This window comes from Chaetodon trifascialis, chromosome 19 (genome assembly GCF_039877785.1).
Source record: "Chaetodon trifascialis isolate fChaTrf1 chromosome 19, fChaTrf1.hap1, whole genome shotgun sequence".
NCBI lineage: Eukaryota > Metazoa > Chordata > Actinopteri > Chaetodontiformes > Chaetodontidae > Chaetodon > Chaetodon trifascialis.
In genome coordinates this window covers 2,253,972-2,270,244 of record NC_092074.1, presented here as the reverse complement: position 1 = coordinate 2,270,244, position 16,273 = coordinate 2,253,972, and the positions used below count along the sequence as shown (strand labels likewise).

The 16,273-nt window shown below is 40.5% G+C and overlaps 1 protein-coding gene across 2 annotated transcripts; it reads left to right on the top strand.

Moving 5' to 3' along the window:
• The first annotated feature begins 2,044 nt into the window (after positions 1 to 2,044).
• rmdn3 (regulator of microtubule dynamics 3) lies at positions 2,045 to 16,238 on the top strand. 2 transcript variants are annotated; one of them, XM_070987391.1, is made up of 12 exons: positions 2,045 to 2,702; positions 4,280 to 4,469; positions 4,962 to 5,105; positions 6,469 to 6,820; positions 8,653 to 8,755; positions 11,933 to 11,993; positions 12,126 to 12,201; positions 12,330 to 12,407; positions 12,585 to 12,683; positions 13,571 to 13,624; positions 14,643 to 14,720; positions 14,935 to 16,238. In XM_070987391.1, the coding sequence occupies exons 1-12, from the start codon at positions 2,501 to 2,503 to the stop codon at positions 14,992 to 14,994; spliced, it is 1,497 nt and encodes a 498-aa protein (XP_070843492.1). In that variant the 5' UTR covers positions 2,045 to 2,500; the 3' UTR covers positions 14,995 to 16,238. The 2 variants fall into 2 exon arrangements, with proteins under 2 accessions (XP_070843492.1, XP_070843491.1); XM_070987390.1 differs by having other exon boundaries at positions 14,643 to 14,703; positions 14,915 to 16,227.
• Positions 16,239 to 16,273: the final 35 nt, after the last annotated feature.

The window sequence follows — 16,273 nt, the reverse complement described above, 5'->3', positions numbered from 1 at the left end:
ATTGGATCACTGGATTCTAATTACTGGTGCTTTAATGTATTCATCGCTTTAATGTTGCATTTGGTAAAGGTGGAGCTCATTTTACAGTTGAATCTATAATACATACAGTTTTTGTCTCTAAAATGTGGAGGAGTAGAGGTATAATGATTTTGCAGAAAACGGAAATACTCAAGTACAAGTACCCCAAAATTGTACTTAAGTAGCTTGGGTGAGTACCTGCCACACAAAACTGTATACGATTTAGAGTAAAGAAAGAGATTTGTTAGAATTTTAGGTGTGTGGGTTACAGCAAGCAGATACATACCCTTTTTAAAACATTTTGCCATTGTCAGTGTTGTCCAAACCAGCTAACTCTGGCTTTTCTGAGTTAATACATTGCTATTTCAAAAACTCTCTGCCTTCTATCTTCAACTATTATTTCAGTACATTTAACACTGCACCAGTAGTTGTGGGATTTGGAAAGCAGAAAAATCCTATTTGTTGACCAGAACAACTACTAAATTTACATTATTTTTCTGACTGGAGTATAAGTTAAGCAAGGTTTTACACTGTCAAACCCTGGTCAGTGACGATGAACATTCATATACACTTGCTGAGATGGTTCAGAGGTCTGTTCTGATTTAGAGCAAGTGCTCATCTTTGGAGCCGACTGTACGTCTTCAAGCACACCCTGACCTTTTGAGCCTTCTCTGTTTCCTCCTTGCAGGTGTCTGTCATGCTGACTTCATTGCTAAATGAATGACACTGTTCTTTCCATTGGACACATTCTTGGCACGCTTCAGTTGCAGCAAAATGAGTTTCATCCATTGTTTATCTCGCATATCTGGGTCAGGTTCACAGAGGAAACATGCTTAGCAGAGGTGCCCTGCCACTCCTAGGCATTATAGGAGTCTTCCCTACATGTTCTACAGGTTTTCCCACCTATCTTCTCATGATATGAAGGAACACTATCCCATAATATGAATGAAATATCATAGAAAAATATGTAAATGAAAGACAAAGCAGATCACTGAGTGTGTTGCGTGTCATTGTGCTTGTCCAGTGAGTGGTGCTAAAAGAAAGGCCAGCATAAATGAGATGAGCAGGAATGTGCTCAACAGATTTCACCAAAATCTCCCAATTCAATTTTGATATTCAGTTGAAAAGAGTGCGCTGATAACCTCATTAGCAAAGATACACTGGAGAGTTTGCAGCAATTATTGACAAGCTTATTATTTATCTGTGACTTAAATAGTTATTTTGCTTGCTGTGTATTCCAACTTGACACTGGTCACAATTATGTGACTGACAACACATGAACTAACTATTCATTCTGACTCAATGAAATAAACCTTTTCAACACTTTGATAAAGAGAGATGATAGTGATCTGATTACTGACCTTCATAAAAGGAAAACTGAGGTAAGTTCCTCTTAACATCAAGCTCATTTCATTGCAAACATTTTTTAAAAGGTTTTGTCAGCTGGTTTGTTTATGAATGTGCAACATCTAAATATCACCAGCAACATTAATGTATTAATGCATGATTTTGAAACTGGGTCTCTTAATAAGATAGGGCCTCCCAATTGGATAAGAATGCATATAACCCTTACTATTCCAATTTTTAATTTTGCTTTAGTGGTACATTTGTAAATATCAAGCTTACCACAATGTAACTGCTACACATACTGTATAACCTGAAGCATTTTGGGCCTCTGAAAGTCAATGGCGACTAAAACACATCATGAGATAGTATGTGAATAAAAGTTGACATACTATCTCATGATGTGTTGGACTTAGAAAGATATTTTTTTGTTTACGAAGTCACAAACCTCATAACCTGTAATAAATATCCCTACCTTGGATTTAGTAAATCGGACTATTGACCTAGTTTGACAATTTACTACTAGCTAATGTTGGCGACTAACCGCGTATCTCATAATGTAGATATTAATAAGTATTTTTCTTTTTATAATGCCGAACTTTATGTAAAAACGTGTTTTATATTTGTGAAATAAAGGGGCTTCTAAACATAAGTTTTATTTTGAAAATTAGAACCGGAAGTTACTTAAACACGCGTTAGCCTCAATGATACAGGAGGTGCTGATGTGATGAACGGAGTACGTTTTATATTTTCATAGCGTCTCTGATGTAAACGATTGATATATGCTCTTCTTGTAGAGTGTAAGTAGAATCGTTTAGGTTTAAAACGTGTCGTCGAAATATATTAGTGAGATTACAAAGGACATTTCTAACATATGGGCCAAGCTTATTAAAAGTCGTCGCTGTTATTAGCTAGTGAACGCTATAATAGCGAAAGGCTAATGACATCAGGCTAACGTGCTAGCAGTGAGCGCGCCCCATGTTATTTTCTTAACTAGGATAATTAACGTGAAGACGGTCAAGTCATGTCGTGGACATCCTGAGTCATGGTCGGTGACACATTAAAGTGGCATTTGTAAGTAACTGAAGTTAACGAGTACGTTAGCCCTCAACGACCTACGTCTGCTGAGTGTGGAGAAATGAACACGCCGCTCGGGAGAAACGGGTTAATCGGGCTTGCTGTCGGAGCCACAGCGGGCTTGGGCTTGATTGCCTTCCTAATTTTCAGAGAGGTCAGTAGGAGAAAAACCCAGAGAATGGTGCTGGAGGCACGGCCAGCTCCCCGCCTGTTTGACGGATCGGATGGAGCAGCGCTACTGCGGGAGACGCTGGATGCTGAGGGTGAGTTGGCTCTGCTTTGCCTGGCACAGACACCAACTTGTCAAGATGTGTGTGTGTGTGTGTGTGTGTGTGTGTGTGTGTGTGTGTGTGTGTGTGTGTGTGTGTGAGTGTGTGTGAGTGTGTGTGTGTGTGTGTGTGTGTGTGTGAGAGAGAGAGAGAGAGAGAGAGAGAGAGAGAGAGAGAGAGAGAGAGAGAGAGGAGAGAGAGAGAGAGAGAGAGATGCTTCCTTCCAACTGCGTATTGTCCAACCCACTGTCAGTTTAGATGAAGAATGATGTTTGGCACATGGCAACTTGGAATGTTAGAAACAATAGAATGTTGTAACATTTAATTTATACGTAAACCAACCACAGTTGATTGTCAGAGATTAGATTAGATTCAAACATTCTATTTGTGTTGAGGCTTTTAAATTCGGCATTTTGCAAGTAAGATCTCGCGATGTATTGGCCAGAAAATGACAAATAGCTTGATTATTCCAACACATAAAATTGAGCCTTATCTGTTATAATGTTAAATGCAGCATATTGTAGCCACCAACTCTAGACAAATAGGATTTATCTAGATTTTTTGTACTATTCTATTTTTTATTCTATAATAATAATAATAATAATAATAATAATAATGATAATATATAATTGTCATAGAATATTTTTTATAAAGTTTTTCTTACAATTTATGTGCAGCAATACTGTATGGAATGTGCATATGCAGGAAAATGTCTTGAATTCAAAATATGCTGATTTGATGGTTTAAATGTTAGATTTAGAGTCAGGAATACTTCATTAGGAAAGCTGTTCCCATTCCCAGAACGATAAATACCCATGCATTGTCACGCAGCGTTACTGATCTTATAATAGCTCTGTCCATGGCCTGTACCATGTGTCTTGTCGTCGGCACCATTTTCTACCCCTTCCTCCTGTACTTAAATCACTTCAGTGGCTTCCAATAGAAAACAGAATTGATTTCAAATATTGCTCACTGTCTATAAATGATACATACATATCTGATCTGCTCACTGCTAACCAATCCTCCACAACTCTCAGATCATGTCACACACAAGGTCTCCTAACTGTACCCATTATCAGCAGTGAATTTGGTGACGGTGCATTCAGCTACTCTGGGCCCACTCTTTGGAACCAATGGCCTGATAATATAAGATGAACGACAACTGTGGCGCATTTTAAAAGAAAGCGTAAGATCTATCCAGTTCATTCAGGCCAATGACTAGCCATTGCCTCCATCTCTCTCTCTCTCTCTCTCTCTCTCTCTCTCTCTCTCTCTCTCTCTCTCTCTCGCTTTCTTTCTCACTCTCTTTAGGTATTTCTGGGTGTGTATGTTGGTGGGTGGTGTGTGTGACCTTACACTGCATGAAATGTGTTATATAAATAAATTTGACGTGACATGACCTCACACCTTGGCTTGCAAGTTGGAGGAGGTGGAGGACGGATTGATTGGAGGATGGATTGATGTTCATGTTTTGAGAGTGGGAGAAGGCTTAAAGTGATTTAAGGTAGACTTAGGGGTACAACATTGACTAAAATGCAAACAAGGCCAAACCTCCCTGTCTCCTCCTCCAGAGGAGGAGACCCAGCAGCAGGCCCTGGCAGCGGTAGAAGCAGTGGTGCAGGGCCTGTCCCCAGAGCAGCAGCAGGAGCTCAGGAACCAGCTGGACCAGGTGCTGACCTGCGTCTCATCGCTGCGCTCAGAGGTGGCCGAACTGAGAGGTGGCCTGCAGGACATTGCCCTGCAGATCATCCAGGATGTCAAGTGAGTGAGGGTGTGGAGAGCTGTATAGCACCTGCCCTACTGAACCTTCTTAGATTATGATGCAAAATAGTCATTTGTAAAAGGTAGTGATTTAAAGCTGCTAAATTGAGGTGTACCCCAAATATGACTTGGAGTGTAACTTCTACATGACAAATGAAGCGACTTTTGAACTTACACATACATAGCTGGTACACCAGGCTGCAGGATATTAAATATGGCAACTACTGTATAGCACAATAGGAGCTCATAAATATCAGTTTGTGTAATATTCCATGTCTACAGGAGCACCTTAAAGTCTTTGACTGAAAGCCACAGAATGGGGATTTGGCTCTAGCAGCTCTATTGTGCATGTAAGGAGAGCGAAAAGTTAGAATTATCAGGATGATATTAGAATGGGTTGAAAGATCAGAGTAACCTTCAAAGTGGGCCTGGCTTCCCACTTGGACATTGTTTGACTGTTGTGTATATGTCTTCCTCCTCCCCAACATTCAGAAAGGGAGTGGAGGACAGTCAGCGGGTACGGCGCCGCCGCCACTTCGTCCATAGGGAGCGCACTGACTCCACCAGCTCCAGCTCCATCTACTTCACTGCCAGCCAGGGCATGGCCAGCACGTATGAAGAGACCAGCGAAGGAGGGTATGTCTTGGATTGGTGTGTGTGTGTGTGTATAGTTGTTATATTGTGTTTCTGGTGGTACCATCTCATATTATACTACATAATGTATATGATTGATGAGCACTAAGATTTTTTAGAGCTGTGTTGATAAATTGTTTGTCCAATATTCAGTATCCTTTTTGCTTGTGTCATCCATTGTCATTTTAAAAATATTGTAAAGTACAGTTTTAAAGTCTTGATGTTTTTTCCTTTATTGTCGTTAGTGATGTAGATTATTGTGCAAAAATCACGTGGCTCTTTGATACCCACAAAGAGGCTTTGAGTAATTGGCTTTGAGTCCCGTAGTGATCTAAAATTGTGCAGGACCAGGTCAGGCTTAGATCCTGGTTTGATACAACAGCGGGCGTTTTTAATAGGCTTCTCAAAAAGCTCCATCAGCTAATTCTTGTTAATCTCTAAAACAATTATAGACAGTTAACCTGGCCATGTGTGGCTAATACTGAGTGAGTGACTGACTGACTGACATTCATTCCTGCTAGGTGTTTAGAATTAAAATTACACTGTGCTGAAAAAATGCAAGAGATGATATAGTTCAATTCAGTAAGGCCAGTTGGAGTAACAGATCCATGATTACGAAGGCTTATCAGATGCCAAGAGACAGTAAAGCTCTTTATTATATTATGAGGAGGAATTTTACTACATGATTAATTCTACATACTAAAGTCAGTATGATGTAGAAGTGTAGCAGTCACCTTACAGTAATCCACCAAGGATGTAGGCTTGCATGTACTTGATTTCCAGATGCTTCTGTGCTGCGTTGCTGTAAAGTTGGCACAGGTGGGACATTTTTGCTAAATAAGTTTACATTTTTGCTGCATTGGCAGCCTCTTGATGCCAATGCTTTGGTCCCACTCCCACAGGTTTTTTTATCCAGCGCCAGTCTTGGTGCTGTAGCAGCATACTTATGTGTAATTGTTCATGGCTATGGACAAGCTGCTGTAACTGTTTAGCAATACAACAAAATGATATATTTCTAAATGAATTAAAGGGATCATTCACCCAAATTACAGAAAACATATTTTTTCCTCTTACATTTTTGTGAGCTAGCCATGCCAATAGTTTTAACTTGTCATGGTTTTGATTCTGAGACTAAGAATCAGACCTGAGCTTGTGTTTTAAACATTGTGAACAATTTCATGGACTACTTTGTGCAAAAGAATAAACCCATGTAATAACTGCTAGCTGCTCTGTTCTGCAGATTATCCAGAGTAACAGTGACACTGATTCTGAAAAGTGATGTTGCTGTTGAATTTTGCAAATGTAAATTTTCAATGATGTGAGAATTCCACCCATTCATCTCTATGGTCCTCCATGTATGTCCCAGGTACTCAACAGCCTGTGCTGAGTCAGACTACACAGATCGTGACACAGACAGAGAGGATGGTGAGCGTGAGCGTGAACCTGAGCCTGATCAGGAGTCTGAGGAAGAAGAGGACAAAAGCTGTGCCACTGTCCTCACCCTCCGCCAGGAAGACTCCCAGGAAGACGAAGTAGAGGAGAGGGTGTTAGAGGAGGAGGATGAGGAGCAGGAGGAAGATGAAGTGAGGCTGCAGCTGGTGACTGACGTTCCCAGTGGGGAGCTGGCTCTCCTCCTGGCACAGAGTGACATCCTTCACACAGGAGATGCCAGTTTAAAGGCAGAAGGCTTTCGCCTGCTGCTGGACAGCAGAGCAGAGGTGAAGGCCAGAACTCACTGGTTATGTGATGATAAACTAGTGGTTACACTAAGAATAATAACAATAGAATTCAATATGTTTATATCACACTTTAGATCTAATAGAAAGAATGTAGGACAGCGTGCTAGATACACATATATGTACACATACAGTATATTCCCATTCCCATTCCCACAGTATGTGTGCACTAATTAGTTCTCCTACTTGAGCTAATTAGAATCAGCTGAGTTGGTGCAGGTGCAACCCCTGTTCCAAAAAGGATGGGAAGCTGCATATAGAAATACAACAAAAAACAAAACAGAATGTGATGATTTGCCAATCCTTTTTGACATATACTCAATTGGAAACGGTAGCAATATATTCCATGCTCAATCTCATTAGCTTCATTGATTTTTGTTAATATATGCTTATTCTGAATTTCATGTCAGCAACACATTTCAAGTAAGTTGTGACAGGAGCAACAAAGACTGGGAAAATTGCTCCAAAAACACCTGTTTGGAATGTTTCACAGGTAAACAGGTTCATTGGTGATAATATCATGATTGGGAATGAAAGTGGCATCCTCGAAAGGCTCGTTCATATGCAGTTACTTAGCTCATTTAGCTAACTGAGCTAAATAACTAAAAGCAGCTTGTAGCTACAGCTAAAGGTGGCAATAGCAAAGAGAATAGTGAGCAGCTATTGGCAGTTACTCTGGTGATATGCTGCCTCCTATTTGTTTGTATCAACCTTTGACTGGAGGTAAATTCTTACGCATTGTTCCTTTAAAGAAGATTCCAGTTTGAAATTTGTAGCAATCAATAGATAACATTTGCTGATTACGCCTCAAATTTTACTGCTCTTCTCTGTTTCATGTAAACTGAATATTTTGGGGGTTTTAACGGTTGGTCAGACAGAGTAAGTGATTTAAGATTTAGTTTCATATATTTTTACTTAGCTTCCCTATCTCTAATACATTCTCATGGAAAATAAAATCTTATTGTGAGAGTTACTTAAAAAATACCATGTTAACCTCTGAGTAAGACTGTTCCTGGAGCAACCAACAGATATGTTGTGCAGTTGTGTAGCTGTGCCAGTGGGTGTCAGTGAAGGGCCACTGATCTCTCTGTCACCAGGACATCCAGAGCTTTCTGTAGCACAGAAACTGTATTATTACTGTGTTACCTTTCTGGTTGTAACTGTATTGACAGAGACTATATTAAGCTGTCTATATTCCAATACGGTGTGTTTGTGTGAAAATGCTGCCAAGAACTCTGCTGCAATTGGCTGTATTAACATTTAAAATGAGTGATCACAGAGCCCACACAGCACTTAATGTTATTGTCACACACTGAAACAAGCAAACAGGAGACTAGAGACTGTTTTAGAAAAGCTCAGTATTGCTTTCACTGAGGTATTATGCAATGTGCAATATCTGACCTTAGTAAGCTATGACAATAGTTCTGATTGGCAAGAGTGAAATGTAACATGAAAACTACCTGTTTATTAAGTTTAAAGTTATGAATGTCTTGTATTAATTTTGAAAGCACTTTTTCTATTTGATTAGCACCAAGTTAGTATACTCATTGTGCAGCGCGGTGCACAACTATTGATTAAGTTCTTGCTGATGGCAGCAGTTGCAAGACAGTTGAGACGTTTTGTACATATTAATTATATATTTTTTTACTTATGACATTACTATTTACTTATTATTTACTTATTTAATATACCCATTTACACATATACGCACTTACTTAAACTACTACTACTTAAACAGCCAATAACCAGGCTAATCTAAGTTCCAACATAAGATTCATGACTTGAGTTTTTGACTGGTGTTTCTGTGCCGACAGTATGGAGACAGCAGGGAGTTTCTTTGGCGACTGGCTCGTGCTTATAGTGATATGTATGAGTCCACCGAGGACAAGCAAGAGAAGAAGACCTATGCACAGCAAGGTAATGGACACACACACATACACACACAAGTAAAGCAAAGGTAGAGTGAACCAATAGGAGAAGCCTAAAAAAAGTAGATTTTACTGCTTAATTGGAGAGAAAAGGAATAAAGAACACATTTGGAAGGACTAACCTGCTTGCATGGCCCTACTATTCTGTTATTTACACAATAAGAATAATTCCAGGTAATTATGGCTGGACATTTTAGATGATGAAAGGTGAGAGGTTCCGAATTTTTTCGCCTCCAATGCTGCCACCAGACCCCCAGGAGTCTTACTTGTCCTAGGCCGGCGGCATCAGGCTGAGGCTAATTCTTGTGTCACCTGTCTCACACTCCACTGGGAGAAGTGTGACGCTGACTGATCAGCGCTACCTGATCGACAACCTGCTTGCCTCAGCCACTAAAACAAATATGACTTTCCCCTGACTTACAAATGGCATGTCAGGGCTATGAGCCAGCCTAGGCCTGCCCACTTGCCCCCACCACCCCATTGTGAACTTATCATTTCTGATAAACACCTGAGTTATGGTGCCTGTGGCTATTGTTGTTTAATAGTTCACCAATGCAATTGAGCTTCAGTATGTCAGCTATAACTAACTTTGATTGGTGATTGTTGTGGAGGTGGGTAAGTGGCACTGGGTCCTCGGAAAATGTGATCGAGAGGGACATTCAGTGACATCCTTTGAATGCCTTGGGTAGTGTGAAACAGAGGATCATCTGGCGGCTGTAGCTCAGGAGGTAGAGCAGTTGTCCACCAATCAGGAGGTCGGTGGTTCGATCCCTGGCCTCAGCAGTCCATATGCCTTGGGCAAGATATTGAACCCCAAAACTGTCCTGATGCTGTATGCATTGGGATGTGAATTCATATGTAAGTCGCTGTTGCTTTGGAAATGTCTGACAAATGACTAATTTGTAATTGTAATCAGGTGAGGGTGGAGAGTTACAGGCTGTCTGCTTGTGTGTGCTGGCCTCTGTTCTTATGTGCTTTTTTGTTTTGGTACAACATGCTCCTTGGGTGAGATTATGAATTGACCTTATCTCGTTATCCCATTGGTGCTGATGTCAGCCATGCAGTCCGCTAAAAGAGTTGATTGCTTTACCCAAGGCTAGAATGGGACCTGATATGAATACATGTTGTGACACAGTTTCTCAGTTATTCCATCAGCAGGCAAAAATCTTTTCTCAGGACCTCAGAGACAGTTTTCTTTCACAGAATGTTAAAAGATCCAGGGAAGGCTGGTTTGGGACCCTCAACAGCTGACCCAGTGGCATTAGGACACATCCAGGACATTGCAGCCGCTACAGATTTAATGAACTTTTCATTCTCATGTATTTGTCACTGAATTGTTGCAATCCTCTTTTCAAGCTGTGCAAATCTCTCAGTCAGTCACTCACACTCTGTGCAGCCCCGTCCTTTCAGCGGCGTAATTCAGACCTATGTCTTTCTCCCTGCTGAGAGGGCGGCCTTGGAGGATGAAATAACAGTACTCTTTGGAAAGGGAGCAAGTTTGGCTGTTCCCTGTTTGGAGGCGAGAGCAGGTTTCTTCTCCCTGTATTTCCTGGTGCCAAAGAAATCGGGAGACATGAGGCCCATACTGAACCTTTGCACTCTGAACGGGTACATTATGCACCAGACCCTCCACGTGCTGATGGTCAGACAACTTTTAGAGTGCATCCAACCAGGTGACTGAATGACATCCATAGACCTGAGTTTTGCGTATTTCTAGATCCCCATTCTGCCGCACAGGGAGTACCTGTGCTTCATAGTGGGGTCTCAAAGCTATCCATACTGCCACCTCCCATTCAGATACCCTCTGGCCCAGCACATATTTTTCAAATGCATGCAAACGGCACTGGAGCTGCTCAGACAGAGAGGGTTGAGAATCCCCTCAAGAATCCACAATTTGTTCTCAGGTGCTGAGACTAACATTGTAAACCCATAGTGAAGCCTGTTAGAGGTCTACGCTTGTACTCATAGAACTGTAGTTACATCCAGGTTACTACTACTGCACAGAAAGAATAAATAACTTACATTATTTCCGTTTCATTTGTTATCTGAGTCTGAACGATGCTTTATTTTGAAAAATGAGGTTTCTTTCCGGTACATCTTGGTCACGTGACACATTGCTGCTGAAATTTTACAGTCAAGCTAGCAAAATGAGCAAAAAACAGACATTGTTAGAAAGTTTCTTTGCGAAGGGAAAAAGGCCCAGTGAGGAGGCAGAGGATGAGCCTACGACTTCAAAGAGAAAGAAAGCATTTAACAGACAGTACCAGGAGTCCTACTTAAAATATGGATTTATCGTGACAGGTGATTCCCACGCACCAAGCCTGCTCTGCATTATATGTGGCGATCGACTCACTAATGAGGCAATGAAGCCTTCAAAACTGCTTCACCACTTGCACACCAAGCACCCTGCATTAAAAGACAAGCCTTCGGAATCTTTTGAAAGAAAAAAGCGGGAACAGGAAGGACAGAAATGTTAAGGGCCAAAAATTACTAAGGGCCACCACATTAACAAATGCGAGTGCACTGAGAGCATCATACTTGGTGGCTAACCGTATTGCTAAGGCTAAGCAGCCATTCACTGTTGGTGAAGAATCGATCCTGCCCGCCACTAAAGACATTTGTCGTGAACTTCTTGGAGAGGATGCGATTAAAAAGATAGCACAGGTGCCTCTGGCGGCTAGCACCGTTACTCGGCGCATTGAGGAAAAAGCAGAAGACATTGAGACACAATTGCGTTAAGGTGAGTTAGATTTTTCATGCACTTTTTTACTAATTTTTGTGGTGTATCTGTATCATATTTTGAAGGCATGTTTAAACGTTACCATAGCGACCAGAGAGCATTAAGGGGCAGAGCATCGATGCATAAAGAGAGCAGAGGGGCAGACGGTCGTATCATTTTATTTTGATGTATTTATCCGCCACACCTCAATGGCCGGTCCGTGAAAATATTGTCTGACATTAAACCGGTCCTTGGCGCAAAAAAGGTTGGGGACCACTGGTCTAAGGAACCTGGGAGTTTGGAATATTCCCAACAAAAAACAGAACTAGACTGACTGCTTACAAAGGTACTGCCTCTGTCATTTTGTTAAATGGTTAATAAAAATGACTATTTCCATCTTCAAGACTATTGTAGTTTTTGTCATTGAACTGTGAGCTTGTGTTGCAGGCCAAGAGGAGGCAGAGTTAGCCCTGAAGAAGAGCAGCCAGAATGCTGAGTATTACAAATGGTAAGATGGTGAACACAGCAAACACTGAACTTATATCTAACATTCTGGGTTTTGACTCTGTACAGATATTGCTCCCACTGGTGACTGTTTGGTTATATCTTGGTGTCACAGTGTTGATGTTTTTGGCTCCAGGTTTGCTGTGCTGACAGGACTGACCTCCCAGCATGAGAGCATGCATAGCAAACTGAAGAACAGCCGCATATTAAAGGTAGCATGGGCACACTTAGTTTATGTCAACATTTAGCTAATATTTTTTCCAAGTTCAGTTTGGGTTTGTTTTAATATTTAGAGTTGTGTACAGTATAATTATGATGGAGTGTTTTGTTCTCCTCTCAGGAGCATCTGGACCATGCCATTGCCCTCAGAGACGATGACCCAATGTGTTACTACCTGCTTGGCAAATGGTGCTATGAGGTGAGATAAGTGACTGAAGTGTATTTTGCTTTTATTATTGACTCTGGGCTGATCAGATGTAGATTTCATTATCCAAGCATCCAAATGAATACTAACCCTGTGAATGGTCACATTCAAAGTGTGTTCAAGGCATGACTTTGAGAGTGTTGTGCCAATCATGTGGCTGTGTGTCTGCAGGTAGCCACTCTGGACTGGTTGGAGAAGAAGGCAGCTGCTGCCCTCTACCAGAGCCCCCCCACCTCCACACTGCATGATGCCCTTGAGAACTTCCTCAAGGTAGCAGACTGCTGTAGATGTCTAGAGATTTCTGCTGCTTCACTCTAATTTTGCATGTTAAATATCTATTCCAGATATAGTGTACTCTGTTCAAATCAATAACAGTATACAGCCAGTTTGATGACCAGAGGAGGGACATATGATAAACACGTGCTGGAAGTAAATAATCTCTGACACTTGTGTGACAGTGTGCTCGTTAGCAAACGTTGAATAAATATGCAACCTACGACTTCCTCCAGCAATTTATGTGACTTTCTGCCAAACAGCTCTTTGGTAATATGTGTGTTGTTGTAATCTTGGAGGCAAGAACCACAGCAAGAGGAGTCCTAGAACTCACAGTAATGATCTTCTCCTGTATAGCGATCATTCACAGCTGGTAAAGACTAAACCACTGTGTCACCTTTTCTTTGTCAGTTTTTTAGTAAATCACTACAAATGCAAAATTTTGTGTATTTTTAATTTATTTGTTTTTTTTTCACCCATCCCATTTATTTACTTAATTATTTGTTGTTTTATTTAAGAGGGAGCATATTTTATTAAATAATACAAAGTATTTCAATATTTTTATGGAATTTCTGCCTTTATTGATAGTATGACAGTATACAGACATAAAATGCAGGCAGAGAGAAGGGCTGACTACATGCCAGGTTTCTGGCTGGACTCAAAGCAGCAACCAAGTGACATGGTATTTGTCTTAAAACACACATTAATCTGGGAACCCTTACCCACAATGCTTTCAGAGAAATGAATAAGGTCATTGGGTCGTTATTTTTAGCATGGCTTTTCTGTTTGTATTGATTTTGTACATCGGCTTGTGATTGTAAAGCAGCATGTTTACATATTATTTACGATTTCATATTTGTCGTATGTGTTGTATAAACTTGTAGGCTGAGGAACTCAGTCCAGGTTTCTCCAAGACAGTGAGGCTTTACATCGCAAAGGTAAACTATCAAATGCACTTATGCCACAGAGCCATTTAATAGCTTATCGAATGAATGGAATGAAATGACTTCACATACTGTCAGGCAATGTTGCGCATAGATTGACTGCAGCTGCCCAGAGGCACGTTAAGTGGTCAGTGATTTAGAACTGTTTATTGTGTGATTATGAGATACACAGTTTAGTCCAGACCATTAGAACACCACTGACTCCATGAGGACTGTGTAAGGGATAATGCCCGACGAGGTGTCCATTATCAGAAATGAATGGATGACGCAGAGGTGTGAACGGTGGCTTCCACGAAGTCCATTCATTTCTGATAATGGACACCTCGAGGGGCATTATCCCACTTATGCCATGGTCACTTAGGAAAGAAATAAATATTAAATCAATTATTAATATGTTAATGTTGTTTCTTACCGTTAAAATTGTACGTTTTCCACAAGAAGCGGCTGAGTGGACTATTTAATATCTCTCGTTGTGACGCGTTGCCAAGGTAACCGGCTCTGGCCACAGAACCTGCAGCTCGGTCGGCCGCAGCTGTTACATTAGGCCTAATCAGTGGAGGGAAGTGAGATGATTGATAATGTTATGTTATGTGATACAAAGGATCATTTCAGAGGGCAAGTGCACCTCTTACCGCTTGTGTGTGTCCAGAGGATGATGCGGAATTTTGTTTCAAAGAATCAAAGATAGTTTCCTAAATCGTTTTTATTGCAAGAAATATTATCCACCATTGACTCTGATCATTAAATGTATATCAAGCAAGTAAGTTTATCCTAAATTGTTTTTATAAATATTATCCACCATTCACTCTGTATCAAGCAAGTTTCTGTTGCCACGGTTACCAGCTAGCGTTTGAGCCAGCGCAATAATTTAGAACGATCAGGCTATTTGACTGGAACTTTTTTTATAGGTGTCCTATAACACTTTTTAACGGACACCCTGCAGCCAATCTTAATCGAGTATTCACCCAGACCATGGTATAATAGCAGTTACATTATGTTGTTTGACTTATAGTGTCACAAGGAGCTGGGAAACATCTCTGAGGCCACAAACTGGACTGAGCTGGCCCTGGTGACTGCAAATACTAATAATGTAAGAGCACACTTTAGTCACCCCATTTGAACTCTGCCCTCAGCAGCTACATGATCATCACCAAAAATGTATATCAGTATTCCTGTTTATAGCTTTGAGTACTGAGGGTTGTGTACACAGCTCATTTCTGCAGATTACAATGAGAAACAAACAAATCACAAAGCATCAAGTAGCATCATTGCCCTACATAACACGCCTTTTCCTTACTTCTAAGGATGAAGAAACTTCTAAACTGGAGGATCAGCTTCAAGTCTTAACTGAGAGAAGAATCTGAACATTTATTTATTTATTTCTACTGAGATCCAGCAGAAGCTGTTCAGTCGATGGCAATGATTGGCTAGTCAGGCCACCAATGAGATGTGCTCCACAAGCACTCATCTTCTTTCCCTTCATTGGTGGATATCTTTGTCATGATGTCACTGTGAAATTATCTGGAGTTATTGGTGTGTATTTACTTTCTGCAAACTTTAATATGGCTGAACTGAGTCAGTATTACTGAGATATATATTGTAATGTAGATGGTATCTGTAATGTTTTTAAACCATTTGTTTGCTTTGAACTGATTAAACACAACTAAATTTTGTGTTTTCAGTGCCAAAAAATCAAAGGATCTGCTTGGTTAAATGCTACACCATAGTTTTGTTGTTGTTTTTTTTTTCCCATAAGTTGGTTGGTTCAACTTTTCTTTCGTGAGATTTTTGTAAGAGCCGACCAATGAGTCTGAAGTACCTCAGAGCAGTGGGTTCCACATGAGGACTGACTGGACCAAAGTCTGCTTCCACAGAGAAGCAATGCCACGTTTCAATAAGATTTCTATTGGGATGTCGACCATGTCTGGAAATTTACCACAATGCAAATTTTCACTGAGTGATCAATGTGATGTAAAAAGTGTGTGGAAACAGAGCTGGTGAACCAGTTTGATCAGGGATGTTTTAAGAGCTTTAAGAGAAAGAATCAGAATCACTGGAGCTAATGAACTTTGCTCTTCATGGATCAGAAGTTATTCTTGTGTTGCACGCCTTTAATTCCCATGCTGCCCCACTGGGCTTTCACTTGCTCTATGACAGGTGTTTGTTTTGTGGAGGTAAATGACAAAACGTAGATATAATGAGAATACTGTAGTATTTTGATCAGAACATCAGTCGTCTTCAAACATTATTTTTTCAGGTAAGATCCATTTTCAAATCACCAAACGACCCTCCAATCATGAAGTATAAAGAAACTGCACTTTGAATCTCTGCAGCCATCTAAGTAAAATGACAGTGCAGTCTTGTTCGGTTGTGACTGAAAAGCATCCTAATATTTTGTACCCCATCTTTATTTTGAGGGTATTTGCTGCCTTTGAACTCTTAGTGTGTTTACATTCCTGTTATTTTCTGCAGGTTTTTACTTTGTGATCCAACTTATTTTAATGACACTTTTCTATTAATTTATTCTCAAGGTTCATTTTTGCAGTCACTGCTGTTGCTAACTGACACATGGATAACACTGAATAAAATTCTTTTTTGTATCCAAGTCTATATCTATGTATTCTTCCATGATGATAATGTTAG